Raw genomic sequence first — 26395 nt, 5'->3', positions numbered from 1 at the left:
AATTTTATCTATTATGAGTTAAATAGGTGATCTAACTATATTTTCAAATTGGCTGGCTGTATTTGTTTAGCATCTTGATTTTAATATAATATTTATATGATTTTTTTTTTTTGTTTCACGAAAATATTAATTTTTTTATATATCAATACATAATCTTATTAGATGGCATTACAATTTGCAAACAATTTTTTTTTCTAATTTAAATAATTGATACATTTTGTACCTGCAGTTACACATTTTGTAAATGCAGTTAATCGTTTCTGTACCTATAAGCGTATTGAAGGCACATCACATGATAATTACAAACGCATAAAATAATAACTACAAACACATAAACTGTTAACAACATGTACAAAATATGTTAGCTGCAAACACATAACATGTTAACTAACATATTATGTGTTTAATTTGCAGTTAACATATTATGTACCTGCAGTTAACAATTTCTGTGTCTGTTTGTAATTACCATGTTATGTGTCCACAGAATAATTTGGTTTAATGTTTCCCAACTTATCGTTCTCATACTACTCAATTTGAACAAATTGCACTTTTGGTCCTGTGACTATTAGGGTACTGATAATTTGAGTACGTAACTTTCAAAACTCTCAATTTAAACCTTTAACTATGCAATTTTTAACAGTTTTGGTCCTGCCGGCCAAATTGCCAGCCAATTTTGACTGGAAAAACATAAATTGGTTCAAATTATTTTTTGACGAGGGTAAAATTGTCATTTCACTCTCTTCTTCTTCATTCTCCCCCTCCTTCGTTTAGGAAAAGATGCAACAGATGACTTTGAAGATGCTGGGCATAGCAAAAGTGCAAGGGAACTCATGGAAACATTCTTCATTGGAGAGCTTGATACGTCTGCCCCTGCCATCCCTAAACTCGACACTGTTTCAAAGCAGCCCAGCAATACATCCCAGAAAGTCGTGGATTTCGCCAAACATTATTGGGTTCTTCCGGTAGCCGTTGTTGGCATCTCTGTGGCTGCCAGTTTCTTGTTCTTGCGTAAGAAGTAAAACACCTAAAGGCTAAACAAAGCCTTGCCTGCTTCCTGGTTAACTGTTTTTTTTTTTTTTTGTTCCGATCCTTAGAAGCAAGCGAATTAATAGATTTCCTCATTATTCACAAATGCTTGTAGCAATTTTGCTTGTAACTTACAGGTTGGTGCTCCTTTGCAGAGATTAGATTATTTAGCGGATAATTGTTGAACACCCTGAATTTGGAGGATTTTGCATTCACATTTTGGGGGTATACAGGTGGTGTATACAGATTTGTCATTTTGGAGGATTTTGCATTCACACAACTGCAAGGATGAAGAAGAAGAAGAACGAAGAAGAAGGGGGAGAATGAAGAAGAAGAAAGTGAAATAACAATTTTACCCTCGTTAAAAAATAATTTGACCCAATTTATGTTTTTTCGGTCAAAATTGGCCGGCAATTTGGCCGGCAGGACCAAAACTGTTAAAAATTGCATAGTTAAAGATTTGAATTGAAAGTTTTGAAAGTTACGTACTCAAATTATCAGTACCCTAATAGTTACGGGACCAAAAGTGCAATTTGTTCACTCAATTTTTACCAAGTTTGGTTTAGTTGTCTTTGTCGTTGTTTTGAGAAACTCCGGTACATGTGTAATTTGGCCAAATCGCTGGCCTGCAAGGAGCTCTATCATGATTATGGTAATAATGTTATCGTGGAACGTAATTGTCTTAATACAAATGCGGTAGCGACTATCAACAATGTAGCTACTGATTAACATTAGTGTTATTTTTGTTGGTAGACCTGCAAATCTTTTGGCTCATAAGCTAGCTTGGGCGGCTGATTCTCAATTCTCATGTTGGTCTTGGGACGTGTTATGTACCTCCTCCCAGAGAAAAAAAAAAAAAAATCAAACAAAATTTGTTCCTAAATAATAAGAAAAAAAAAAACAATTCAGTAGATTAAATTAAATATATGTCCAAAAACTTCTGAAGGGAAATTAAACTAATAGCAATAGCATACATGTAATAAAGCTTGGTATCCCATAATAGACATCATATTCAGTACACACCCAAGGATAGGAAAGATCTCAAATCACTTAAAATGGAACAAATTTTAATTTTATTTTTGTCCCTCATCAGCAGCAGCTTCAAAGGTTTCACCATCCACGAGTTGGGGCACCTCATCGTCATCTTGTTGAGATGCATTTGCACCCGTAGCTGCATCTGCAGTGTCAGCAATACCCGGCATTTGCTTTTGGAACTGCTCCGCTAACTTCTTCAAGTTCTCAAGATTGTCGGGACCTAAACGCAAGTTTAAACAACAAGCATTAATCGAAATATTCCAATGCTCCATGCTTTATTGAAACCGAGACTAAGAGTGAATAATTGCATACCTAATTGGTGAATAATTTCAGGGAGAATATCTTGCAATTCTGTAATACCATAACCACAAAAAAAAAGAATTTTTCATATAAACAAATTGATAACAACCCAAGTATTTGCATGTTGAAAAAAAATGAAAGAGAACATACTCTTAGTTTGAGGAGAGCCGCTCACAACCCAAGTATTTGCAGCAATTGAAGCTTGAACTATAGAGAAAAATGGGGAGAAATTATTTAGCCGCCTAATGGATGGTGATTAAAGAGCACATATGAATATCACGTATTTATAACACAAATACCTTTTGGATTAATAAACTGGATAACTACATCCTCCTTGAAAATGTTCACCTCTTCTATGGCAGGAATTGCATTCACCCCGATTCTCTTGAGAGTACTTTGAAGTCTTTTGTCATCCGTAGTAGTAGCTTTGTGAACTGCCTTCTTCTTTCTGCATACAATAAATAAATATCTTCTCAATGTTGAGCATATAATATATATATATATATATATAAACATAAATTTGCAATACAACTACCAGCTTAGGCTTTTAGTTGAGATGGAATAGCCAACCCCATGCCAAAGGTCGGGGACGTGTTGCATATAATATATAAACATAAATGTGCATTCCAACTACCAGCTTAGGCTTGTAGTTGAGATGGAGCACAAACAATCACACAAATAATGCAACAGGAAGCAGTTGGAAGTTAGAACTACCTAGGAGATTGGCACTCCCGGTACAAAAGTAAGACACATTTCTCCATATCATCAAAAACAACTTCCTTTCACCACTAACCAAATTAAGTAGAGCTGTAACACATTCTTATTGTAGATGCACACGCCTATCACTCGAACGACAACAACATTTTCTCCTAAAAAGAGGAGTGCAGAAAAGAAAATCTAATAGTCTATATAAAACTAACTAATAGCACACAAACCTCCTCATAGTTCCCTTGCCACCGGTCCGGACAGAGCCGGCCATCCTTTGTAGCTTTTCTACATTCATCTGCACAGAATAAATAAGCAGCAAATCCCATAAGACATGATGCAATTGATATACAGCAGCTGAACAAAAAATTGAATTAAAAGTATCACTTATCACAAAAAACTAGCACCAATACTAAAAAGCACAAAATTGAGCTATAATTGTATTATGTTATCTAGTTATCATAGCTGCTCGCGATATGTGTATATGTTGCAGTAGAGATTCAGAAATACACTAGAAAACGAAATCACATAATTATAAGATAATCCAAAGAAGAAAAGGCATATGATAAAAGGAAATCAAAGAAAGTCAATTATGAAATCGTCCATTAGTAAATTGCAATTTTTTTTTTCTTACTGGCCATTAGGGAAGGAAATATATTATTATTAAATCAAAACTGAGAATGTAAAATTGCAGAGTAAAAATCTCTAAATCTCTATAATCTGCGCATTCTCTTTACAAACTTCCAGCACCGGAAGTCGTTGAAATATATAGATTGCAATAAAAGCTCCGTTAAAGATATAACAGGCAACGGATGATAACCTCGACGACGATGCTTGAGGCGGCTGCAGACCGGGGGCGAGAGCAGCGACGGCAAGAGTGGCTGAGGGCGAGAGTGGCGACAGTTTGGCTAAGGTTGAAATGTCTTTGAAAGGACTACAGTCAAGAAACTAAAACCCTAACAGCCAATATGTTTTGTCTTGGGTTGTTTTAATGTGATATATTAGGCATCTATATATTTGAGTATGTTTATAATTAGAGTTAATATTTAAATAGTCTTTGACTATAGTGGTTTTTCTTTATTTTATTATAAACAACTTTGGTGACTTAATATAGTTTCAGAGTTTTATATTCTTACTCAATTTAGTCTCAGTCTTTTGTATTTTTACTCAATTTAGTCTCTCATTTGTTATTCCGTCCAATTGTTGTTAAATAAATAGACAACTCAGTAATTTTAATATTGGCATCTCTTTACTCATAAACATATGAAGTGCGAAATTCTTTTTTTTTTTTTACGAATTACTCATAAAATCACTCCTAAACCTGCGAATATAAAATTTGATTCGTAGGTTTGAGAGTAATTCTGGGTGTAATTCGTACAAGAAAGAGATATTTTTCACTTCGCAGGTTGAAAGTAAAGAGATGTCAATATTGATATTATTGAATTGTCCATTTATTTAATACCAATTTGAGGAAATAACAAACGATGACTAAATTGAGCGAAACACAAAAGTCTGGTACTATATTAGGTCGCCACAGTCGTTTAGGACGAAATTGAGGAAAAACACTATAATCGAGGACCATTTTGAGTATTAACTCTTTATAATTATTTATCCCAGTCATTGTGTGACCAAACGTGATACAAATTATAATCATCTATCTAATTGTTAAAGATCAAATATGATCTATGTATAATAGTTAGATAAAAGTGAAATTTATTCAATGATGAAATTAGGTGAAAATAAATTATAATTTTGTGGAAAAAGAATCAAGTATGAATTCAAATTTCATTGTTTGAAAGGTAGAAATAGAATTAATGTGATTAAAAGGGAATAATAATAATAATAATCTATACTATCTATACTATATACCGCCCAAAACAGACTTATACTATTAAGATTTGTGACGGTCCCTATACTATTAAGGTTTGCGTAATAGTGTAATACAATTCATAATAAAATATATTATTTCCTACTTTTATATTCGTACTACAATTCTACATTAAAGTTCATATTCATAATACAATATTAAAATTCATATTTCTATTCAACAATATTATATTATTTCTTTTCCCGTTAAAAATTATATTCTCCATTATTAGTTTTATAATTCTCTGATAAATTTACTAAATTTCAAACTCTCATTAAAACCCAACTGTCTGACTGAATTATTAAGATTAAAAAAAAAATCATTAAAATATAATTACATAAATCATATTACATATTGATTTTTTAAGATAATTGCAGACAAACGAGCCATATATTATTCAATTAATTGAGTGATACTTTTACATTAATCTTATAATCAAATAAATGTAAAATTTTAAATATTAGAATTGTTTATAATTTCATATTTAATTTTATTATTTAAATATATAATAAAAATTTTTATCCGTACATGGGTAATTGAGTAATTATTTGCTTAAATTCAAGACAGGATAACATCAACCCATTTCATCAATTGCACAATATAATATTTGTTATTATAATTTATATAATAATTGTATATCGATTCAAATATTCTTAAACATTATAACAAATCAATTTTGTGCAACGCATGAAAAATACTAAAATTTTAATAATATTTGAATCGATATACAATTATATAAATTATAACAAAAAATATCATATTGTGCAATCTATTTAATATTAAAAATACAACAATATTAAAATTTATATTCCTATTTTTTCGTCACTACTCAATATTGAATAAATGATATTTAGTTTACTCCAATCTATTTATTCGACTTTGTTATTTACTTTTCATTATTTGTAAATAAACTATTTTTTTTTTTTTACTCTTAAGAATTAATTAATTTTATCAGATTCAGATAAAAAAAAAAAACAACTTGCTTTGGTGGAGTTGGAGAAGTTACTATCAAGCCGGAAGGATTTTTCAAAAATCCCAATTCCAGACAAAACTAGCATAGATTTGAGAGTTACATATGATAAGGAATCACTGAAGACAAAACATGAAACATTAGTAACACAATTCAAGTAAAAAAATGTTTACAACTCTGTGATGAATGATATTGATTCCAATAAAGGTGGATTATTCTCAAGCAAAGTCTCCAACAATCATGCACAAACTCACATTCTCTAAAGAGATGGATAAGGGGGTCTCCCCCCTTTATAACTAGAAAGATGATTCCATCTTATTCAAGCTAACCCAATCTTTATAACCTTAATTAAACAGCAATAATCACTTGTATCCTACTTTCATAAATTGCATCTAAATAAGACCAACTGGGCATACATTACATATCCAGGGAAAAAAGGGGCTACTTGCCATCCATCTGTGCTTCTATTAAAAGTAGGAAGAACTGCTAAAGGGTAAAATTAATTGATAACAATAACATCCATGTAATAAAGCTTGGAATCTCATAATACACATCATATTCAGCACTCACCCATAGATAGCAAAGATCACAAATCACATAAAAGGAACAAAATTTAATTGAAATTTTATTTTTGTCCCTCATCGGCAGCAGCTTCAAAGGTTTCACCATCCACAAGTTGGGGCACCTCATCATCATCATCTTCTTGAAGGGCATTTGCACCAGTAGATGCATCTGCACTATCAGCAGTACCAGTTGTTTGCTTTTGGAACTGCTCTGCCAACTTCTTCAAGTTCTCAAGATTGTCAGGACCTAGATGGAAGTTTAAACAAAACAAACATTAAATGAAATATTCCAATGCTCCATGCTTTATTCAAACTGAGATTAGATTGAATAAGGATTGCATACCCAATTGGTGAATAATTTGAGGAAGAATATCTTGCAATTCTGCAAGGAAAAGTAAATGTTAGTTTTTTTTTTTTTTTGGTCAAGTCTTGCTTGAAACACGGTAAAACAAAGTCCTAAAAAAGGGTAACACATTAACACAACCTCCACTAACTACATAAAAATAAGTACATCAACATTAGTAGACCATGCTTGGCAACAAATCCAATGAATGATCTAAGCAGAAAAGAACACCAAAAAATGGAAAAGCAAATAAAAAAAAGTTCTCATTTGAACATTTTTGCAACATTAAACAAATTGATACCAAGAATAATATAGCTCTCAAAAGTAACTTTTACAAACTGAAAAACAAAGAGCACATACTCTTAATCTGAGGAGAACCACTCACAACCCAAGTATTTGCAGCAATTGAAGCTTGAACTGTACAGAAAAAATGGGGAAACTATTTAGCCAAATAGATGGTGATTAAAGAGCATATGAATTTCACATATTTTATAGCACTTATACCTTTTGGATTAAGGAACTGGACAACTACATCCTCCTTAAAAATGTTCACCTCTTCTATGGCAGGAATGGCATTCACCCCTATTCTCTTCAGAGTACTCTGAAGTCTTTTGTCATCCGTGGTAGTAGTTTTGTGAACCGCCTTCTTCTTTCTGAAGAGGGAGATGCATTAAAAACATAATCAAACAATAAACTACTTCCTTCTTAATAAAGTAAATATATGAAAACAATCACACAAATAAACAGAATAATGCATCAGCAGCTGCACAGGATATGGGCATTCCCAAACAAAATTAAGATAAATTTTTCTATATCGTCAAAACGACTTCCTTTCGCCAATAGCCAAATTAAATAGAATTATCACATATTCCTGTTGCAGATACAAACACCTATCACTCAAATGGTAACTTCTTCTACAAAGAGAACAATGCAGAAAAGGAAATCTAATACTCCACATAAAACAAATAGCAAACAAACCTCCTCATAGTTCCCTTGCCACCAGTCCGGACAGAACCGGCCATCTTTTGAAGCTTTTCTACATTCATCTACACAGATTAAACGAGCACCAAATTCTATAAGACATGATGTAATTGATATACAACAGCTTAAAAAAAAAAAAAAAAAAAAAAAAAAAAAAAAAAAAAAAAAAAACTGAACAGAGAAGAATCACCTATCACTGCATTTAAGCAGCTAATTAAATATTTATTCCTTCCACTATTAGAATCGAATTAAATAAGCACAACTAGTAAGTGTGTACGAATATACAAACATACATTCAAACAATTTAATAATCAATTCTGTAAAACGAGCAATGATATGGGAAGAAAATAACAATGATAACAGCCAACACGCATTCTGTAAAACTGCAGAATAAAAATCTCTAAATCGCTATAATGGGCGCATTCTAATTTGCAAACTTCCAGCGCTCAAAGTCCTTAAATATATAGATTGCAATAGGATCTTTATTAAAGACATAAAAACCCAGGGCTAGTTACCTCGCACGATGCTTTAGCGGCTGTTGACCGAGGGCGGGAAATAGTGGCGGACGGTGGCGAGGGAGAGAGAGCGAGAGCTAGAGCTGTGATAGTTGGGATAAAAGTGGCGACGGTGGCTGGGGTTGTGATGCTTTTGGGAGAAGATAATGAAACCCTAACCGCGACAGTGAGATTGTTTCCTCAAGCTAAATTAAGGTGTCTTTTGGGAAGAAAGGGAAGTATTTTCTTAGAGTTAATTTCAGCAATGGCCATCCGACTATATTAAATTTTTAAAATTAATTCTCGACTTTTAATTTAGACATTTTACGTATCTCGATTTTTAATTTCTTTCTAATTGAAGTTCTTTCATCATATTACGGTAAATTGAACTTTAAATGAAAGAGTAAAGTAGTCATTTTATCTGCTTAATGTATAATTCTTCGTATTTCTTCCTTGTATATGCGACTTCGGACATCAGATTCACTTAATCGATCAATCTTTAAATTCACTCAGAAAATAAAATTCCATTAGGGATTAATGTTTGGAAGTAAAAAATAATTACTGTTATTGTAAATATATGATAATTGCTATGTTTGACAAAACTTATTTATGAGCTTATAGTTTATTTTAAACTACTAATAAGCTATAAGTTCTGTTTGATAATGTTCTCAAAATATGCTAATAACTTAAAATAAGAGCTTATTTTGAAGAGGTAGCGTTTCAAAAATAAGCTAGTAGCTTCCTAATTTTTTTTTCTATCTTTATTATTTTAAATAAATGACATCATTCAAAAACCCTCAAAAAAATTTATTATAATAAAAAATAAATAAATGACATCATTTACCCTCCCAATTAAAACGTTTTTGGCATTTTCTCTTATTCTATTTAATTTTGGGAAAAAAATACATTTTATTGTTCAATTATAAGCTTTACTGTGAGTCTGTGACCACTTGGATTGTTACAAAATGAGTCTTATGAAGTTATTTATTCTTATTCCACCTCCTCAACGGATGGTGGAGATCTACTTAATCGTATGACTATGATTCTATTTTTAAAATCGACCCTAAAATTCTATATAATCATATGAGTTCTATAATGTTTTATAAGATTCTATAAATCTTTACACTTTTTTTTTTCAAAATTCAAAGCATTCCCAGATTCAAATCAAAAGCTGTAGATCAGAGCCACAAGAACTACAACTATGAGCATGTCCAAAACAAAAGAGACCATTCAGCCTTAAAGGGCAAATTGGCCATTTGGCCTTACAACTTAACTGCATAAGCCTACTACACAAGACAAATGCTACAAAAACTATAAGGCAAGACTAGACACCAACTATCAACCAAAGTCAAACTCCGGTATACTTCCGACTTGCAAGTGAAGTATGACTTCCCCCTCCACCCACAATGCCACTTTCCCTTCTTATCTCACATGTCCATACATCCTTGGTTCATCCCATCCTTTCATTTAATTATGCCATTGGTCTAGAGTCTCTTGCCTCATTCCTACATATCCATCATGCAAATAAAAGGTTGCAATGCCCCTAGCTAAGTCACCCCATGTGAACGCCCCCACCCCTAAAGCGCGAGGTCAACCCCTCCGCACGAATAACCGTGTTTTAACTAGAGGGGCCACTTATGCCCCCACTAAAGGCAACGGGACCCACCCTTAACTCGCAAGATGATACCCCTTATTGGCACCGAAGTACTTGCATAAGGAGACCATTTAACCTTGTGAGCAAAGCGGTGGTGACTTATAGCCTCTACCCTTAGGATGCGAACCAGCCCAACCCCGTACAGAGCTCTACATTTTAACCGGGGTGAGCTTATGTGGTTCAACATCCTAAGCAATAGAGAAGCTCTTCCAACCACCATCCACCAAACATTCAATCCTTTTTGTTTCTTTTCTTTTTCATTTCTGCAATTTCAAGCTTTCCTTTTTCCTGATTCTCACCCAACCAGCAGCCAAACCCAGCCCCCACACAAGGCTCACACCCAAGGGCATTGCAGGCCTCTTAATCACAATCATAGAACCACCTGTTAGCTTCAAACTCACTTTAAGCATAGATAGGATCCCCCACCCTTAGCTTACAAGGTGGAGCCCACTTGCTAATGCAGATGCACTTGCACAGGGGGACCACTTGTTCTCATGAGCCAAGCATGTTAAATTTTAATATGTAAACAATCCTATTAAATTTTATGAAAATGTATTTTTAGTCTTTTTACATTTATCAGCTTATCAAAAAGCTAATTTTACCAAACACTTTTAAGTATAATCAGCTACTTTAACAACTCTTCATTTTTCACCTTCTAACTTATAGCTTTTCAACTTGCAGCTACTTTTCAGCTAGGTTTGCCAAATATAGTCAATACCTCTCCATCCTTTGTAGTTTTATAACTAAACTGAAACTTTATACTTGATGTATATGTTGGAATGAAATGATGATTAATAAAAGATGGTATTGAGTGTTACGAAAGTTATGAGAGTTATGAGCGTTATGAGAGTTACGAGAGTAATGAGGGTTGTGCGGATTATGAGGGTTATGATGGTTTTGAGGGTTACAAGGGTTTTTAAGGTTACGAGGATTATGAGGGTTGTGAGGGTGATGAGGATTATGAGGGTTATTATGGTTATGAAGGTTAATTACGAGGGTTATGATGGATACGAGGGTTATGTGGTTTATGAGGGTTACAAGGTTCATTTATAAAGGTTATGAGGGTAATGAGGATTATGAGGGTTATGAGAGTTATTAGAGATACATTGTTTATGAGGGTTAAGAGGGAACATGGAATCCTCATAACCCTCAATGCCCTCATAACTCTCATAACCATCGCTTAGAACCCTCGTAATCCTCAATGCCCTAATAACTCTCATAACCCTCGTAACATTCATAACTCTCATAACCCTCATAACTCTCATAACCCTCAATGCCCTCATAACACTCGTAACCCTCAAAACCTTCCTAACCCTCGTAACCTGTGACAACCCAAAAATTTATTTTATAAATTCGGTTTTAAGAAAATCCAAAGTAGCCAATTTTCACTCCTTAAAAATTTTTTACAAAAGAAGTGGTGTTGAATAAATTATTTTGAGCCATTTTAAATCTAATTCGACACCAAGAATGGATTTAATTCCATTATCCTTATTTTCCGGGTACATTGTGTGCTACTTTTTAAAAAATGAGGAATCTACCTGAGTGAAACCGGGAGAATTCTGAGAAGCCTAAATGAAGTGTTCATCTAGAAATCATTTTGAGAAAATTCCATTTTCAACCGCAAATCATTTTAATTAGCCAATCTAGCCTTGGTCCATGGAGCTTGGTTGACCACTAGGCATCCAAGACCTTTTCCTGATAACACCTTTGAGCCAAACCTTTTACCTTTTTACCCTCAACCAATCATTGGCATTTATCCTAGGGTTTAGAGCTATTATATAACGAATAGTATCTGATGTTTACCTCTTTGATTCCACTCTTGGCTTCCCAACCTTTAGCTGCAAACACAAGAAGAAAAACACAGTAAGTTATTCATCTTCATCCATTCAATCTTAGCCTTTCATTTTCCTTCTAAGCCTTCATCCTTTCTCTGAGAACTTGGTAGTGAGTTTTTGTGTGGTTTGTTTGATTTGTTTAGGAGGTGAAGAAGGGGGAAACTAGCTTGGGAAGAAGGTGGAATCCAAGCAAGGATAAGAAGGCTACAAAGGTATAACCCATGGATTCAAACAATCAATGTTTTAAGACTATGTGAAGTCTTTTGTGTTTATTGAATGAGTAGAAATGCTAGGTATTTAAGGTATTTGAGCTATTGGGTGATTTATTTGTGCTTGTTGATGAGTTATTAATGTTTTAGAAATGTTAGAGTTGTCCAAATTTTCGTCTTGCAAGTGAAAGGATTCATCTGGTGCACAAGCAGTGTGCACTAGTGAATCTGACGGCCCCAACCAACGGCCCAACAAGGGGACCGTTGGCTAAGGCCGTGGAGAATCGGCCCTAGGGGGTGGTTCTAGGAGAGGGTCGTGCCCTAGAGCCGGCGTTTAGGCGGTTCCAGCCGTTGGTAGCCCTCTGTGTAGTGGTCGGGCCCTTGTGGCTCAGCTACGTGTCGTTTCGAACGGGGTATCAAGGGCCCTTGTGGCTCTCTACTTCGGGGCCGTCTCGACGCACGTTTTGGCTTTGATTTTGTTGAATTTGGAGAAGAATTGAGCGTTTTATGCTAAGTTTTGTAAGCATATTTGTTACAGAGCTGAGGTTGTTTGGTGTAGTTTACTGTGAATGTGATGAAATGTATCAGACTTGGAGAATTTATTTGATGAGCATGCCTTTGTTTATTTGTTTAATAGAGAAACATGAGCCTAAATGTTTGTTTTTAGCTAGCAATGCATGCCTTAAGTAGCTATTATAAATTGTAGAAGTTCACTGCCAAGTTGCTATTGTTGAGCATGATTAGTTTGAGAGTACTTTGAGTTGCAAAAGCATGTTAAATACTTGCTAAGTGTTCATTGAGAAGAATTGTTAAATTATGAGCTTTCAAGCACGATTCATGAAATTTGTTGAGTTACACTATGAATAGAAAATAGAGGAATATGTTACAGTAAAGAGCATTTTGAGCATTTCATGTTTTAAAAGTGCACCTAAGTATTATTTTCTAAAATCTCATTCCATATAGAAAGTCTTTATCTTGTCTCTTGAGATTGAGTTGAGAAGTATGTGCATTTTAGCATGAGTTAAGTGTTGCATTAATGAGTTGCATGAGCGATATATATATATATATATATACATATATACATCTTTGGTGAGGAAAATATTGTTTTGGAGGACCGTTTGGACTACGTCCTTTCGGAGAGGAAAGATTTGGACATTGCGGTCCGAGTATTTTGTAACGCGGCGTATTCCCATGTTACAAGGTTGGAAACTTCCCGCCAGGCTTGGAATCTTGGTCAGGGGGTGTGCACACTGATAGTTAGATGCCTGATTCCACAGAGTTTGAGTTTTGGAACTACGAGATTGGTTCGGTGGTCGAGATGTTAGCTTATGGCCGGCTCAATGCCGTGTCCATGGATTCGTCCCCGGGTGGATGACTCCGGTCTCGTCCACGAGTAAAGCGAGTCAACACGACTCTAAGAAAGCGAGTTTTTGAGACTCTAAAAAGGGAAAGCAAAGCGAGTCATTTATGGCTCTAAGAAACCTCCACAGTAAAAGTATTCTTTTTGAGTGTATACATATATCTATACCGGTTATAGTATTATTCTTTGAGTTATATATCTTGCACGGGATTGCATGATTAGTAGCATGAGTTACTATTTATATATCTTGCACGGGATTGCATGATTAGAAGCATAAGTTGCTTAATTGAGTTATATGAGAAAGCTGGAGTTTATTGTTTAATGGAGAATCTTAGTTTGCTCTTGAGATGTAATTGTGATTGTTGTTTAATGATCAAGTATGCCTATTTATTACTTAGGTTGCAAGCATCTAGAAGCTAATGCCAACGTATGATTTAAATGTTTAAGTGTTTGCTTTCAAGATTGTAAACTCTGTTTTCAAAGTATATACTGTAGTTACTTTACAGGGTTGAGTGTCGTTAAACTTAGCTTCGCGCTAACGGTTTTGCTTGTTATTTGTCTATTCGTTAACCCATTTCAGGTGGTTCGAGCTCATAGGTACGAGAGAGAGATTCGAGTTAGACTAGTTAGAATGTTGTTTGTAGTCTAAACTCGTATTATGGATTGTAGTAACCTATGTTTTGATGGTGCTGGACACCGGGGTTTCATCCCCCTAGTTATTCGGATTTAGTTTTGACTTGATGTTTAGTTTTTACCCTAGCTTGTGCAATCACCGTGAGGGGTGGTTGTGGCGGTGACACTCCTTTTAATTTGTTAATTTATTAAGCTTATTTCCGCTGTTTAGTTTACCTTTAAAGGTTTAGTTACTTAAGTAAGTTTAAGAAAAAGGGAGTGTTACATAACCCTTGTAACCCCCAATGCCTTCATAACCCTCGTAGCCCTCATAACCTTAATAACTCTCATAACACTCATAACCCTCATAACCCCCGTAACCCTCATCACCCTCATAACCTCCAATTCGTAACCCTGGTACCCCCAATGCCCTAATAACCGTAATAACCCTCAAAACCCTCATAACACTCAATGCCCTAATAACCCTTGCAACCCTCAATGCCAACGTAATCCTCATAACCCTCGTAACCCTCATAACCCTAACAATCCCCGTAACCCTCATAACCAACGTAAACCATGTAACCCTCCTATCCACGTTATTAGCCCGATTTACCTAGATGAACATTTAACTTGGTTGCAAAGGAATATCGGCTGCTCCAGGCATGAGAACAAAATGGAATTAGTTAAAAAAAACTGGTTGCGCCAATGACGGCAACAGCGCCATCGGCAGAACGAAAGAGTGCTAGAGAGTTGTTGATATGTTGTTGACGCTAAAATAATGGCGGCTGACTAGTGGTGTGGTGCTATTGTAATAGAGGGATAGTGACGACGCTCTCAACGAACGACAACAGAGTTTTCCAAAATTGATACATGGTAATGTGGTATTGATTTTTTTTTTTGCCATCCATAATGTTGTAAGCATGCATGAGCTTATGGGATAGTAATGACTTCACCGCATTTGACAAAGTCAAGGCAGCATTTTCTACCACTAAACTCAAAGCTAAGTATTTTCATTCTCAAATCAAAAATTTATAAATTGATATGTGTGTGTGTGATTTCAAGCTAGTATGTATATGCAAATATTAGTATGTGACTATTTACGAGTAATATGTGAACATAAATATCCTTATGAGCTCCTAATGTTTTTCATACATGTCATTATTCTCTTAAATAGAAATAGATTATATTTCTAGGCATTAATGTCTCTAACATGTGATGAAAAATTTCCCTCTCAGGGTGTTTGGATATCATTGTCGATTATTCTACTATACGTACATAAAAAAATAAAGAATCGAATGATCTTTTGATCATCAAGAAATTGTCAGAAGATCTTTTGGCCTGGGAAAGCCAAGTATATATTTATATTTTTGAAGAAAATATTTACACATGCATATATTTATGTGCTAAATGATTATTATGTGCTCCTAATCATGTCTTCACAAAAATTGTCTTTATCACATAATTGTGCGTAGATGTATGAGTATCTTTGTGGATAATTTTTACTATGGTTGTTTAAGAGGGAGATATGCCATATATATGTATTTGCATTCATTTGATGCAAAGATTTTGAGAGCTTGATTAAAACATATAATATTGTGATACAATTTCTTGGTGTGACCACCGTATACATTGTATGGTGAGTGCACTAATTGTCATATGACAATTGTTGTTATGTGTCACAAATTACTCCCTTATGCTTCATGAAGATCTCATATGGGGATTAATCTTTGGGTGACTTATGACTCATGAAAGGAGTCTTAAAATTCTATCTTTAGTGTTACGTTATCCAATCAAAAAATTTTATGATCATGTCACAAAGTGATACTACAAGATAAAATTCTTTTAAATAAATGATATATGCATGAAGCTATATATAAGTAAATCACATCATGTCAGTTTGTTAGAAGCAAACCAGTTGTAAATATTTGATGATGATGACCTCTCATAAGTTTGAGAAAATGGATTTTAGAGATCCTGAATGGTCTCATCATCTATACTTCTATTGACATTTAATCTCCCTAAGATTGTTCAGGGCTCTAATAATGTTTGTTTTTTTTTTTTTTTGAATGCTACTAGCTCTATTACATTGTAGTATCTGTTCATATACTTTCTCAACCTACTGAAACACAGAGAGCTAATAACGCCTCCACTGAGGCTTCCAAATGGAAGTCCAACCCGGATACCATTAGACCACATAGTCCTGGTCTAATAATGTTTGTTTAATGTATATGATTTCCTTATTTGAATAATATGAAACTATTAGAGAATTGCATATACTTCTGAGTACTCATTATGTTGCGACGTTTTAAAAATGTAAACACCAAAACTCTTTTAGATTATGGCATGAGTTATTGGGTCACTTTGGGTAAAATATAATGAGTCGGATTTTTACTAATCTTGTTAGAGGTCATATATATGCCGAACAATAATAGTTTCCCTTATCCACATGAATATTTCGTAAAGAATGTGTGGAAGGAAATTTCTAAATTACCTGTTTTTCTTGTTGAAAACATCTAATTTGATATACTACTGTTTTTAATCTAATTCTGACTCACTACATATCATAACTATTTCCCCATACACCTAGTACGTGGTTCAAAATCGAACATTTCCCGGTCTGCATTTCTTTATTAGTGTGCAGTTTATTTTGATGTATCACCAACAAAGTGTACCTCTAGGAGCTATCACAGAAACTAGGTATATATGTTGGTTATAAACTCCGTCTGTTGCTAAATACCTCGAGCCCATGATAGGCAATCAATATATAATTTGGTACGCTGACTGCATACTTTATGAAAATTTTTTCTCGGCATTAGGGGGAGATAAGAACCCAAATTTAAAGGAATGTCGAGAAGTTTCATGAAATGAAAAGATCCTCATTATTAAACCCACGTACTAGTTAGATTGAACTAGAAGTTCAAAAAGATAATCAGTTTACAATTTTAGCAAATAATCTGTCAAATATATCTATTGATCATACTGATCATAAAAAAGTATCAAAGTCCCATATACCCCCCCCCCCCCAACATGGACCATATATATCTGCCAATACTCTTTAACTCAAGAAGTATAGGAGATCTACCAGTGTAAGAGAAAAGAATCATAATACTAGATCTAGTAAAGAAACTTTGTCACTCTTAAAATCGATTAAAAGAATTATGTCTTGAAGACCTTCGTCCTAAAGACAAGAAAACCCCAGTAAACTTGTGCACCAAATAATCATACTAGGGATACAGAATGACCATATCACAATATCTGGAAAATGTTTAGAATTTGGTTGTTTTAAAAATTGCCATGACTTTTATAAATATGGGGGACATTTATGAAAATATTATAGTTGTCGATAGCGCAATCTCCTTTTCAAATTGCTCTCGTTATATGATAATTTGGATCCAAAATTAGGCACCGGGAGTGCCATGACTATTTGACATATAAATGAGCAATTAAGGTATAGTCCAACTCGCTAAGATAAAATGTATTCTCTTTATAACAGGTAAACCATTGAATGTTAACCCTATATGTTACAAATGAGTGTTTGTACTAAAGAGAAATAAGAATGACGAGGTGGTGTGATATAAAACGAGTTTTGTAGCCAAGGGTTCACACAAAGACCCATAATTGATTTTAGTAATAAAATATATTCTCCCGCAATATATGACATTAAGTTCCGCTACTTAACATCATTGGCAGTAAATAACAAATTTAGATATGCAGCTAATATTTATTTCGAAAAATCTCTAATGGATTTATAATTCTCGAAATGAGATCGAGAAAATGAAAATCACAACATGTTTGCTATTAAATTACAAATGTTTTTATATGACCTGAAAAGTTAATAATTGACTGAGTTTTTTCTTCCTGAAGAAGGAATATGCAAATAATATATGTCATTATGTGTTTTTTAAAGAATTGCTAATGGAGTTATTTATTTATTTATAAGCTCATAGACAGAGTTTGAAATGAAAGACTTGGGAAACCAAGTATTGTCTCGACCTGTAGATTGAGTGTTTCCTTGAAGGAATGTTACACACCAATTAGCCTACGTTGAAAAACTTCTTGAAGATGTTTTATATTGATAGGTATCATTTACTTATCATACTAACAGTCATGGTTGCAGTAGGCGCTAGGCGCTAGTCGGGCGGCCGGGCAGCGCCTAGCGCCTAGGCGGTCTAGGCGGCGCCTAGGCGGATTCTAGGCGGCGCTAGGCGGGCACCAAAAAAATTAAAAAAAATAGTAACAGACTTGTAGTTCGACAATTTTAATGAAGTTGTTTTCAACGTTCACTCAAATAACACATCTAAATAAATGAAATAATGATAATTTATAAGTCATAATGTCATAATAATATTAAAATCAATAATTAATGAAAGACGACATCGGTCAAAATCGAACAAAATCGGTCAAAAACGGTCAAAATCGGAATAAATCGGTCGACTCGGCCGAGTTGGCCGAGTTGACCGACTCGGCCGAGTTGGCCGAGTTTGGCCGCCCAGGCCGCCTAGCAGCCGCCCAGGCCGCCTAGGCGGCCCGCCGAGTTTTGGCCAAAACTCCAAGGCTCGGGGCCGCCTAGCGCCTAGGGGGCTAGGCGGCCGAGTTTTGCAACCTTGCTAACAGTTGTCCAATCTCTTGAAGTAGATAAGGAACCATTTATACTCGAAGAGAATAATGAGGATACTTTATGACCAAATTTTCATAAATTCATTGTCGTTGGAGCATCACTTTAGGACTAGAAGTTCTATAATTGCAACAGGCTCGATATTTACGATGAAATTGCTAGCAACATTTAGTGCTCCATTACTCCTTCTACAATGAAATATTGAAATAGTGTTTAACATATCCTCTGATATGTTTGAGATACAAAAATTTTGACATTTATGTGAGAAACCAATTTATGGTGTTTGATAAGCTACTTGGGTACTTTCTATTTTGTTTGATTATCATGATGTTAAGTCTCAAACTGATTGTGCTTTGTTTTTAACCCCCCCCCCCCCCCCCCCCCCCCGCCCAGCCCAATATCTCATATGAGGACAATAAAGCTATTCTTACACAAACGAAAAATGAGCATGTTTATAAATATTTGACAAAGTATATATATTGTAAAAATTAAACCCACATAAGCTCCAAATATAGTTACAAGATTATTATACAAAATGTTCTCTCTAGTAACAATCTTGAAGATTGTACCATATCATTTCTCTGCACTTCCTTTTGAAAAATGTTTTTATATTAGAACATGTAGATTTTGAAAATTGTTATCTTCATGGAGAGTGACATTTACTTGAATCAATCTTGAAGATTGGATCTTGAAGACTAACAAACTATACTCTTTTTTCTTTGATTAAGTTTTGATATTATTATCTTAATTAAATGTTTTTTAATGAGGCAGCTATTGGAAAAATAGCTTAAAATGACATTATAAGTGGCTATTTTGTGGTACAATTATTAATGGGGGGCACTTGTGATTTGGATCGGGTCAAAGTGGATTCGGGTTCTTCGTAGTGAGACGAAGAGATTGATATATTGTACGCTCAAAATGGATAATGGGTGAATGAGATATTGATTCTCAAAGTAGACCCATTTGAGTTGAAAAATGAAAGGAAAAAGAAGAAGCATTTGTCCCACATTGGTTTGGGAAGTGGGTTTGCACCACTATTTATACAAGAGCCTTTCTAAAACTTATTGAATTGTATAGCATAGAAGCTTTCTCTTGGTTATTGTATTAGAGTATAAGGTTTTTAACACAATGAAAATCTGTTTTCCTCTCTCAAAATTCTGCTTCTACTCCTTTTTAGCCTACTGAACCGTAGCACGTTTTATCCTGGAAAACCTAGGCTACAATGCTTCTAGCACTTTTGGAATGTAGCAAATAAGATTTTAAGGAAAGAGTGTTTCGCTCGACTCGTGCTAACCACCAACCCCGTAATCCTCACTCGACAGCTCAAAGCTGACTAGTACAAAACCATGTGATTAGTCCTCGTTTACTTTCTCTCGCCCTACTTCTAAAGATAGATAGAAAAGGTTGGAGAGAATTGTTGAAAGTCGAATCATCTATTCGTCCTTCCCAAAAATTTCCATAAAATAATAATCCTTTTTCGTATGATTATTATATTGGGTTTTTCTTACATTTTCCCTACAACATCTAGTGCAACACATGAACTCATGTACACTTTCCCTCACTAGGTTTTTTTCACTGATTTTTCTAGTAAGGTTTTAACGAGTCAGGAGTATGTTATAGTAATGTCCAAGAAGAAGTGTTGTAATAAATAAATATATGTGGACATTACTAAATGTATTATACTATGATAATACATCTTCATCCTTTGTAGTCTTATAGTTAAATTGAAACTCTGTACTTAATGTATATATTGATAAATGATGATTAATAAAAGATAAATGATTCTCTCTGTATTTCTTGTCTCTCTCTACTTTACTATATATTCTGATTGTTTACGTGAGGATACTTCTAATTGGTTTCACAACAACTACGTATTTTTTTGAATGAAAGTTAGAAAATTGTTTTTCCTTTTGAATTGGTTATTTTTTAAAAAAATAATATAAATTGGTTATAAAGTTATTTTTATAAAATATTAATTATTTTGATGATTATAATATTTATTATTTATATTAAAATAAATTTGTTAATGATATTTATTATAATTAAAAGATATAATAATAATTTCTATTGTATAACTTAATATATTATATAACAAAAATAGATATATAAATTGAAAAATATAATAATTCTGAAATAAAAATATTGACTGGGCCAGATCAAGATTTTTATTGTTTTGTTGGGTCTGGCGTATAACTCATATTTAATCAGACATTGATAAATGTAATAATTCTGGATTAAAGAAATTGAAGAATAAAAATTAGCTTTTGGAGTTGTTGGCCAAACTACGATTTTTAATGTTTGGCCCGACTTAGCCAATCTATATTTTAATTGGTCTTTGATAAATGTAAAAAGTTTAAACTAAAGAATTTGAAGAAAAAAAATTAAATGTTTATTTTGATATTTTGGGGTATGGGTTGAACAAAGATAAGATTTTTATTGTTTGGTCAAATCTAATCAGACCCATATTTTAACGGTACTAGTCCAATTGGTCAATTTAGTTTAAATAATAACTAAAAAGATAGCATACCAACTATTTGAGCATTTTTTTATAAATTTTAAATTTTATTTTTTACGTTTAATATTACTTTTAATGTAATTCCTAAATATACGGAGTAAATTTTACGGACTAATTCTAAATTTAATATCATGAAAAATTAAATTATAAATAAAAACAAATTGCACTTTTGGTCCTGTTACTATTAGGATATTGATAATTTGAGTGCGCGACTTTCAAAACTCTCAATTTAGTCCTTTAACTATGCAATTGTTAGCAGATTTGGTCCTGTCAGCCAAATTTGGCCAAAAACACGTAATTTGGTTCAATTTTTTTTTATGAGGGTAAAATAGTCATTTTTGTACATTCAGCTTCATCCCAGGTTGCTGCGCGAGTTTCGAGTGGGGTGAGGTTCTTTCTTATTAGCAGCTGTGTGGCTGTCATTAATGGTGGTTTCGCCGGAATCAGCTCGGCCGAACCGTGTGGGAAGTGCGGCGGAAACTCCTCTGCCAATATCACCTCTGTTTTCTCTGGGAATATAGCCGCCGATTTCTAGAGCCTACGCTACTCCGTTTTGGCACCTCACCGGAGTCGAAGATCCGGAAGAAATGGGGCTTCTGGCGGTCGGAGTGGTGGTTCTGGAGGGCTCTTGGCTCACAATGGGAGTCATTTCGGTCCCCATATCTCTCACGCAGATGGACCTAACGGCGGCGGAATTAACAGACCCGCTCCCATTCACCGGTTTATTGATCCTCCAAATCGAATAAACGCATTCGACTTTCTTCGTTCAACGTCGCTGGCGAGGCCACTGTGCCAGGCCGACGCAAGCATTTCCCGGTCGAGTTCGCCTTCTTTGATGGCGGCTCCAAGCCCGTTCATGACAAAGGTAAATCTAATTAAGCAAATAAATTAAAAGTCAGATTTTTATGGTTTGATCAATTCCTCCGATCCAGTGATGTTGTTTGATTAATGCGATTTGAATTTATAGGATTGACGTACTCGAATATGTTCGATGCTAACTTGGATACGCTAATATGGTTGTTGAGGAAAGCAAAATGCGAGGACGTGAAAGTGTTCGGGGGGGAGATCGGGTGGCCAACGGACGGGAACATGAACACCAATTTGAAAATGGCGGAGAAATTTTACAAGGGATTTTCAAGGAAAATGGCGAAGAAGAAAAGCGAAAATGCAATGACCATTTTACCCTCGTAAAAAAATAATTCAAACCCAATTACGTTTTTCCGGTGAAAATTGGCCGGCGATTTGACCGGCAGGACCAAATCTGCTATTAATTACATAGTTAAAGGACTAAATTGAGAGTTTTGAAAGTCACGTACTCAAATTATCAACACCTTAATAGTCACAGGACCAAAAACGCAATTTGTTCTTATAAATAATTTCAGTCAAGTTTCGTTAATCGAACCCGACACATAAAATGAAATTTCAGTCAAGTTTCGTTAATCGAACCCGACACATAAAATGAGACAGAGAGAACCCGACACATAAAATGAAACAGGGGGAGTACTGCCCTTTGAGTCACAACACCTAAAGCATCTAAATAGAGTAAAGCTTTGATGGTGTCTAACACATAGGTCCTCCAATCACCATTTTGCCCAAAGTTAACATATTTGTTCCCCTCTCAAACAAGTAGAGTAAAACTTTGATGTTGTCTAGCACATAGGCTCTCCAATCACCATTTTGCCCAAAGTTGCATATTTTTTCACCTCTCAAAACATAAGGTCTTCGTTAATTCCCCAAAGAAATTCAAGTTTCTACTCATAACATGTTCAAGAATTTAATTCCCACCAAATATTGTCTGCCATCCCTTCATTGCCAGAACAGTTTCACTCAACCCATTCCAAGAAAATAGCAGGAGATACAACCTTAAAAGGATAATATTATGCATCACTCCCTAACTTGTCACTAATGATGTGACAAATTTTAATAAATCTATAATCTTTTTATTTTAAATCTAACAAATTAAAACTCGTCACATCATTGAGTGAATGATAAGTTTAAGTTATAACGTAGGGGTATTTAACAAGGTACGCCTTAAAATACCACAAGCTCAAGCAAAGTCTCCAACAATCATGCACATACGAACATTCTCTAAAGAGATGGATAAGGGTATCCTCCCCTTTATTAATGGAAAGATGATTCTACTTTTAATTAAACAGCAATAATCACTTATACCCTACTTTTAAAAATTATGCATCTAAATAATACCAACTGGGCATAAATTACATATCAAAAAAGGGGCTACTTGCCATCCATCTGTGCTTCTGTTAAAAGGTGTGAAGAACTTCTAAAGGGTAAAATTAATTGATAGCAATAGCATCCATGTAATAAAGTGGTATCTCAGAATACACATCGTATTAGCACTCACCCAGGGATAGGGATAGGAAAGATCTCAAATCACTTAAAAGAACAAAATTTAATTAAAATTTTATTTTTGTCCCTCATCGGCAGCAGCTTCAAAGGTTTCACCATCCACGAGTTGGGGCACCTCATCATCATCTTCTTGCGGGGCATTTGCACCAGCAATTAAATCTGCACTATCAGCTGTACCAGTCGTTTGCTTTTGGAACTGCTCTGCCAACTTCTTCAAGTTCTCGAGATTGTCAGGACCTAGATGGAAGTTTAAACAAGTATTAAACGAAATATTCGAAAGCCCCATGCTTTATTGAAACTGAGATTAAGAGTGAATAAGGATTGCATACCCAATTGGTGAATAATTTGTGGAAGAATATCTTGCAATTCTGCAAGGAAAAGTAGATGTTAGTTTTTTCATCTCGTCTTGCTTCAAACATGGTAAAACAGAGTACTAAAAAAGGGTAACACACTAACACAACCCCAGCTATTTGACAACAAATGCACTAAACATCACATCAAAATACGTAAAAGTAGACCATGTTTGGCAACAGATCCAATGAATGATCTAAGCAGAGAAAAGAACACCAAAAAATGGAAAAGTTTTCATTTAAACATTTTTCCAACATTAAACAAATTGATACCAAGAATAATATAGATCTAAAAAGTAAATTTTACAAACTGAAAAACAAAGAGCACATACTCTTAATCTGAGGAGCACCACTCACAACCCAAGTATTTGCGGCAATTGAAGCTTGAACTGTACAGAAAAAATGGGGAAACTATTTAGCCAAATGGATGGTAATTAAAGAGCATATGAATTTCACATATTTTATAGCACTTATACCTTTTGGATTAAGGAACTGGACAACTACATCCTCCTTAAAAATGTTCACCTCTTCTATGGCAGGAATGGCATTCACCCCTATTCTCTTCAGAGTACTCTGAAGTCTTTTGTCATCTGTAGTAGTAGTTTTGTGAACCGCCTTCTTCTTTCTGTATAGGGAGAGATGCATTAAACGCTACCAAACAATAAATCACTTCCTTCTTAATAAAGAAAATATATGAAAACAATCACACAAATAAACGAAATAATGCATCAGCATGCAATTAGAACAGGGGGCTTTTCCAAAACAAAATTAAAATACATTTTTCTATTGTCAAAACGATTTCCTTTTACCAATAGCCAAATTAAATAGAACTATCACATATTCCTATTGCAGATATGAACACCTATCATTTAAATGGTAACAATATTTTCTTCTACAAAGAGAACAATGCAGAAAAGGAAATCTAACACTACACATAAAAGTATAGCAAACAGACCTCCTCATAGTTCCCTTGCCACCGGTCCGGACAGAACCAGCCATCTTTTGAAGCTTTTCTACATTCATCTGCACAGATTAAATGAGCACCAAATTCAATAAGACATGATGTAGTTTATATACAGCAGCTGAACACCCAAAAATAGGACAATTTGTTCATAATGTTGAGCATTTAAACTGCTAATTAAATACTCCGTATTTATTCCTTCCACTATTAGTATATAATTAAATAAGCACAACAAATAAGTGTGTACGAATATACAAACATACATTAAAACAGTTTAATCATCAATTCTGTAAAACGGGCAATGATATGGGAATAAATTAACAATGATAACAGCCAACGCGCATTCTGTAATAAAAATCTCTAAATCGCTATAATTGGCGCATTCTAATTTCCAAACTTCCAGCACTCAAAGTCCTTTGAAATATATAGGTTATAGGATCTTCATTATTAAAGACATAAAAACAAAGTGCTCGTTACCTCTGACGATGCTTCAGGCGGCTGATGACCTAATGCGAGAGGTAGTGGCGCATGGAGAGAGAGAGCTGTGATATAGTTAGCGGCGACAGTGGATGGGCCGATGGGGTTGTGATGTTTTGGGGAGAAGATAATGAAACCCTAACTGCGACACTGAGATTGTTTCCCCAAGCTAAATTTAAGGTTTCGTTTGGATGAAAAGAAAGTATTTTCTTAAAACACAAAATTAATTATTTTTCAGATTTTATTTTTATTTTTAATATTTGGCCGAAAGTAAAAAATCATTACTACCTTTTTGTTTTTTGAACGAAAGCTAGATTTTTTTTTAAAAAAAAAATTAGTTTATTTTTTGAAAAAATAATATGAATTTATTATAAAGTTATTTTTTAAAGGGAAAATGGTCAAATAGGCCCTCGAACTTTACCTTAAAAGTCAATTAGGCCCCTACACTTTTTAAAGGTGCAATTACACCCATCAACAATTCATTTAGGTGCAATGAAGCCCAAAAACAAGTTAATGACCTGCTATCACAGGTCATTAGGGTTCAGGCCACCTTACGGCGAATTTTTCGACAAAAAAAAATGTGACCAGCAACTGACCCAAATTTGTCGAAAATTTCGCCGGTCACTTCTTTTGTCGAAAATTTCGTCGGTCACTTTTCTTTTTTTTTTTTTTTTTTGCCGGAAAATTCGCCGGAAAGTGGCCTGAACGTATCACAGGTCATTAATTTGTTTTTGGGCTTCATTGCACTTAAATGAATTGTTGATGAGTGTAATTGCACCTTTAAAAAGTTTAGGGGCCTAATTAACTTTTAAACTAAAGTTCGAGGACTTATTTGACCATTTTCCCTTTTTAAAATCAAATATTATTTATTTTAATGATTATAATATATATTATTTATATTAAAATAAATTCATTAATGATAATGATAATGATAATGAAATGATATAATAAATAATTTCTATTCCATAACTTAATATAATAAAAAAAAAATGTATAAATTGATAAATATAATAATTCTGAAATTAAAAAAAAAAATTGAGAATTTGGACTAGGCCAGATCAAGTTTTTTTTTTTTTTTGCCGGAAAATTCGCCGGAAAGTGGCCTGAACGCTAATGACCTGTGATAACAGGTCATTAATTTGTTTTTGGGCTT

The 26395-nt window shown here is 34.2% G+C and overlaps 2 protein-coding genes across 6 annotated transcripts; both read right to left on the bottom strand.

Moving 5' to 3' along the window:
* Positions 1–1967: 1967 nt before the first annotated feature.
* Positions 1968–25308, bottom strand: LOC109177358 (nascent polypeptide-associated complex subunit beta-like). 3 transcript variants are annotated; one of them, XM_019326704.1, is made up of 6 exons: positions 25247–25308; positions 3297–3372; positions 2661–2809; positions 2512–2568; positions 2374–2412; positions 1968–2281 (listed from the first exon to the last, which is right to left on the bottom strand). In XM_019326704.1, the coding sequence occupies exons 2-6, from the start codon at positions 3362–3364 to the stop codon at positions 2100–2102; spliced, it is 495 nt and encodes a 164-aa protein (XP_019182249.1). In that variant the 5' UTR covers positions 3365–3372; positions 25247–25308; the 3' UTR covers positions 1968–2099. The 3 variants fall into 3 exon arrangements, with proteins under 3 accessions (XP_019182249.1, XP_019182251.1, XP_019182250.1); XM_019326706.1 differs by lacking the exon at positions 25247–25308 and adding an exon at positions 3887–4047 and having other exon boundaries at positions 3297–3364; XM_019326705.1 differs by lacking the exon at positions 25247–25308 and adding an exon at positions 3778–3799 and having other exon boundaries at positions 3297–3364.
* LOC109177357 (basic transcription factor 3-like) lies at positions 6287–25419 on the bottom strand. 3 transcript variants are annotated; one of them, XM_019326703.1, is made up of 7 exons: positions 25394–25419; positions 8306–8480; positions 7788–7855; positions 7314–7462; positions 7170–7226; positions 6810–6848; positions 6287–6713 (listed from the first exon to the last, which is right to left on the bottom strand). In XM_019326703.1, exons 3-7 carry the CDS (start codon positions 7853–7855, stop codon positions 6529–6531), a joined length of 498 nt encoding a protein of 165 aa, XP_019182248.1. In that variant the 5' UTR covers positions 8306–8480; positions 25394–25419; the 3' UTR covers positions 6287–6528. The 3 variants fall into 3 exon arrangements, with proteins under 3 accessions (XP_019182248.1, XP_019182246.1, XP_019182247.1); XM_019326701.1 differs by lacking the exons at positions 8306–8480; positions 25394–25419 and adding an exon at positions 25243–25307 and having other exon boundaries at positions 6381–6713; XM_019326702.1 differs by lacking the exons at positions 6287–6713; positions 6810–6848; positions 7170–7226; ... (2 more) ...; positions 8306–8480; positions 25394–25419 and adding exons at positions 23357–23691; positions 23784–23822; positions 24137–24193; ... (1 more) ...; positions 24760–24827; positions 25243–25380.
* Between the last annotated feature and the right edge of the window lie 976 nt (positions 25420–26395).

This window comes from Ipomoea nil, unplaced genomic scaffold, assembly GCF_001879475.1.
Source record: "Ipomoea nil cultivar Tokyo-kokei standard unplaced genomic scaffold, Asagao_1.1 scaffold0804, whole genome shotgun sequence".
Lineage (NCBI taxonomy): Eukaryota > Viridiplantae > Streptophyta > Magnoliopsida > Solanales > Convolvulaceae > Ipomoea > Ipomoea nil.
Note: the sequence above shows the minus strand (reverse complement) of the source record. Positions and strands in the feature narration are given on the sequence as shown.

Excerpts from the sequence above, each read along its gene's own strand:
- LOC109177358 (XM_019326704.1), bottom strand. The coding sequence starts at position 3,364 with ATGAATGTAGAAAAGCTACAAAGGATGGCCGGCTCTGTCCGGACCGGT. Across the intron at positions 2,810-3,296 it reads GGCAAGGGAACTATGAGGAG|AAAGAAGAAGGCAGTTCACA; the intron begins GTTTGTGTGCTA and ends TATTGTATGCAG. Across the intron at positions 2,282-2,373 it reads TGAAATTATTCACCAATTAG|GTCCCGACAATCTTGAGAAC; the intron begins GTATGCAATTAT and ends ACTTGCGTTTAG.
- LOC109177357 (XM_019326703.1), bottom strand. The coding sequence starts at position 7,855 with ATGAATGTAGAAAAGCTTCAAAAGATGGCCGGTTCTGTCCGGACTGGT. Across the intron at positions 7,463-7,787 it reads GGCAAGGGAACTATGAGGAG|AAAGAAGAAGGCGGTTCACA; the intron begins GTTTGTTTGCTA and ends CTCCCTCTTCAG. Across the intron at positions 7,227-7,313 it reads CCAGTTCCTTAATCCAAAAG|TTCAAGCTTCAATTGCTGCA; the intron begins GTATAAGTGCTA and ends TTTTCTGTACAG.